This window comes from Octopus bimaculoides, chromosome 2 (genome assembly GCF_001194135.2).
Source record: "Octopus bimaculoides isolate UCB-OBI-ISO-001 chromosome 2, ASM119413v2, whole genome shotgun sequence".
Lineage (NCBI taxonomy): Eukaryota > Metazoa > Mollusca > Cephalopoda > Octopoda > Octopodidae > Octopus > Octopus bimaculoides.
Window position 1 is genome coordinate 162,560,044 of NC_068982.1, and position 3,075 is coordinate 162,563,118.

At 40.0% G+C, this 3,075-nt stretch overlaps 1 protein-coding gene across 1 annotated transcript in view; it reads left to right on the forward strand.

The window, feature by feature from the left end:
- The window catches only part of LOC106875270 (probable flavin-containing monoamine oxidase A), a 28,742-nt gene that overhangs the window by 12,849 nt on the left and 12,818 nt on the right, over nucleotides 1–3,075 (forward strand). Inside the window, exon 3 of the mRNA XM_014923357.2 lies at nucleotides 984–1,125. Coding sequence (XP_014778843.1) covers nucleotides 984–1,125 — 142 coding nt within the window. The remainder of the gene's footprint in view (nucleotides 1–983; nucleotides 1,126–3,075) is intronic.

Below are 3,075 nucleotides of genomic sequence, written 5' to 3' on the forward strand. Positions count from 1 at the left end.
AGAAGACCCTGCAAGCCAAGTGAGACCATTACCATGGCCTATGTCAGGGCAACATAACCAGCCCATCTAAGAGTACCCTTCAATCATTGGGCAATAAACTGCGCTTGCGAAGTCCTGTTGAGTCAAGTGAAGTCATTGTCATGGCCAATGACAGTACCGCCTGATTGGCACCTGTACCAGTGGCACATAAAAAGCACCATTCGAGCATTGTCGATGCCAGTGCCACATTAAAGTCTCTACAAGTGATGAAGTGTCAGTTTTACAGAGTACTTCTAGTAATCTGGGCATCTGAAATATCTATTGTGTCAAAGCAGCCATTAAGACATCAGCATCAACTGCTTCACTGAATGCAAAAGTCTCCAAACTTAATGATCCAATGTTTTTTGGTGACCAACATTTTCGAGGCCATTTTGTTCACATTATCTCTAACAAATAAAAAAAACACCCTTTAAAGTTTCTTCCTCTAAACTGACATAATTGGTTTTAGAATAGAGGATAATATTCAGATCTGAAGGCTTTCTTGACAATGGAAATGATAGGGTCCTTTTCTTTGATTCAAGTTTTGTTAGTACTATTTTAGCTTCAAACAGTATCCTTACTTTAGAGTATTTTCCCATGTTGCTCATTCTAGAACATTAAAAGATATATTTGGACAAGTCTGCATAGATAACCCACTTGCAAGACTTACTATTTCAGGTTTCTCATCTTCACTTAACTCATCATTCAAACAGAAAATACAGTCATTCTTCTGGTATAATACCAGAAGAATGATTCTTTCCTAACCCAGTAACTCCTTACTGACCCAGTGGATTCCTACTGACCCAGTGACTCACTACAGAATCAATGACTCTCTACAGACCTAGTGATTTACTACTAACCAGTGACTTACAACTGATGCTCTGAACCCACAACTGATATCTACAGTGACGCACTATTAACCAGTATTTCACTATCTACTCAATAGTCGCTGTTGTCTTTTTCAGGCCACAGCCCCATCTCCATTACATGCTGCGCCAGTTTGAAAGAGAAACATTCAATCCACAAATAAATTCCACAAATCCGAGTGGAAGTTTACCTCCAATGTCATTTTTCACTAAGCTTGATCTATTCTTATTCATTCTGAAGGTAAGTTTTCATATGCTTCTGCATTGCATTCATTCTCTTGTTTATCAAAATTATGTTCAGGAAAAAGAGGATAATAATTTTTTCATGTATTTGCCACAAATTTTACGAAACAGATTGCAAAGAGATTACAAGTTGTGTAGAGGTGAGTGAAAAGGATCATATTTTAGGCATTAAAAAACTGATAAATTTACTATGGTGAACTCCTGTGCATGTGTATGCGTGTATTCTCTCTCCTACTAAAGTGTAGGAGGAAGGGAGTCAGAAGAAAGAGAAGTAGCATCAGAAAGGAAAGGAAGTGTGAAACAAGTAGTCATACTAGGTGGGATTTGGTGAAAGTTTGAGCATAGAGAAGAGAGAGAGAGAGAGAGAGATGCGACAACGAAAAGAATGTAGCAATAAAATGGGATGAGGTTTATCAGGACCTATATCACATTTATACTCACCATCTGCCCATACTGTTCAGTAAAGATAGTAGCAAGCCATTGATCAATATCTCCACCAGTATCTTTGGCCTTTCACTCTTACAACATTGTGGTATCAACCCTGTGAGTTACACAAGCTTCATTTGTGAACTCACATCTTCATTTTAAAGACCAGAAACACTTCCATATGATCTGCTTCAGTTTATGGAATATACATTGCATCTTTCATTGAAGTGGTTACTGGTGTTAACCACTTCTATTTTTAATGTCACCATGACAGTTACACCATCTGTGTAAAAGCAGTTACAGGTTTTCTGTGTCCCAGTTCAAGTGGGATCCTCTCTCAACATCTTCAGCTTCTGTAGCTGATAGGTGGCCATTTAATTTGACCACCAAATAGATGCTGCTGTATATTGCTATGATCTGGTCTCTGAAGACAGGTGAAACTAGATATACTTAGTTGACACTTAATTGACACTGATCTTAACTGATCAAATCCCCACTGAAATAAGATCTAGAAATGACTTGAAGCCAGAATTAGTACTTAACCAGCTGTACAATGTATCACATGAGGTGGAGATTGTCATAGAAAGTTCCACTAGGAATTACACAAATTCATGCATCTCCAACTATATCACTGATGATGAGTTCCAACCCTCTTGGTGAACACCTTTGCAAAAAATCTTGAATTCTCTGTTGAGCAGATTTTAGGCCTGATGTTGTCTATTACGTTCCCCTTGTTTGGGTCCTTCCTCAGCTCATACAACTTGGAATGTGCCCAGTTTGCTGCCAGTTGCTATAGACAGTAGCCAAGACAATACAAAATATGTCTGGTATGTATCAATAGAGTTTGTAGCACAAACAATCTAGTTCTAGCAATTTTCCAATTGCACAGCTATTCAACATGTTTGAATAGCTGTGCAATCATCTACTGAAATCAGTTTTTCCAACACTTTGTGTCTTCAACCAAGAGTTACAGCAGACCTGCAAGATAGGCAAAAAGTTCACCAGCTTCAGTCCATCACTTCTTGTGAACATTCATCAAAATACTGTTGAAAAATTGTACATGTCTGCTTGGAATCTGACAGCATGTGTATGCTGCAGTCTGCAAAAAATAAAGAATGGCTTATTGTCATGCTGTATCTCTGTCACCCGGCATAATAAGTGCAGTGAAAGTATGCAATCATCATCATCATCATCATCGTTTAACGTCCGCTTTCCATGCTAGCATGGGTTGGACGATTTGACTGAGGACTGGTGAAACCGGATGGCAACACCAGGCTCCAGTCTGATTTGGCAGAGTTTCTACAGCTGGATGCCCTTCCTAATGCCAACCACTCAGAGAGTGTAGTGGGTGCTTTTACGTGTCACCCGCACAAAAACGGCCACGCTCGAAATGGTGTCTTTTATGTGCCACCCGCACAAGCCAGTCCAGGGGCACTGGCAACGATCTCGCTCGAAAATCCTACGGGAGCCAGTCAGGCGGTACTGGCAACGGCCACGCTCAAAATGGTGCATCTCATGTGCC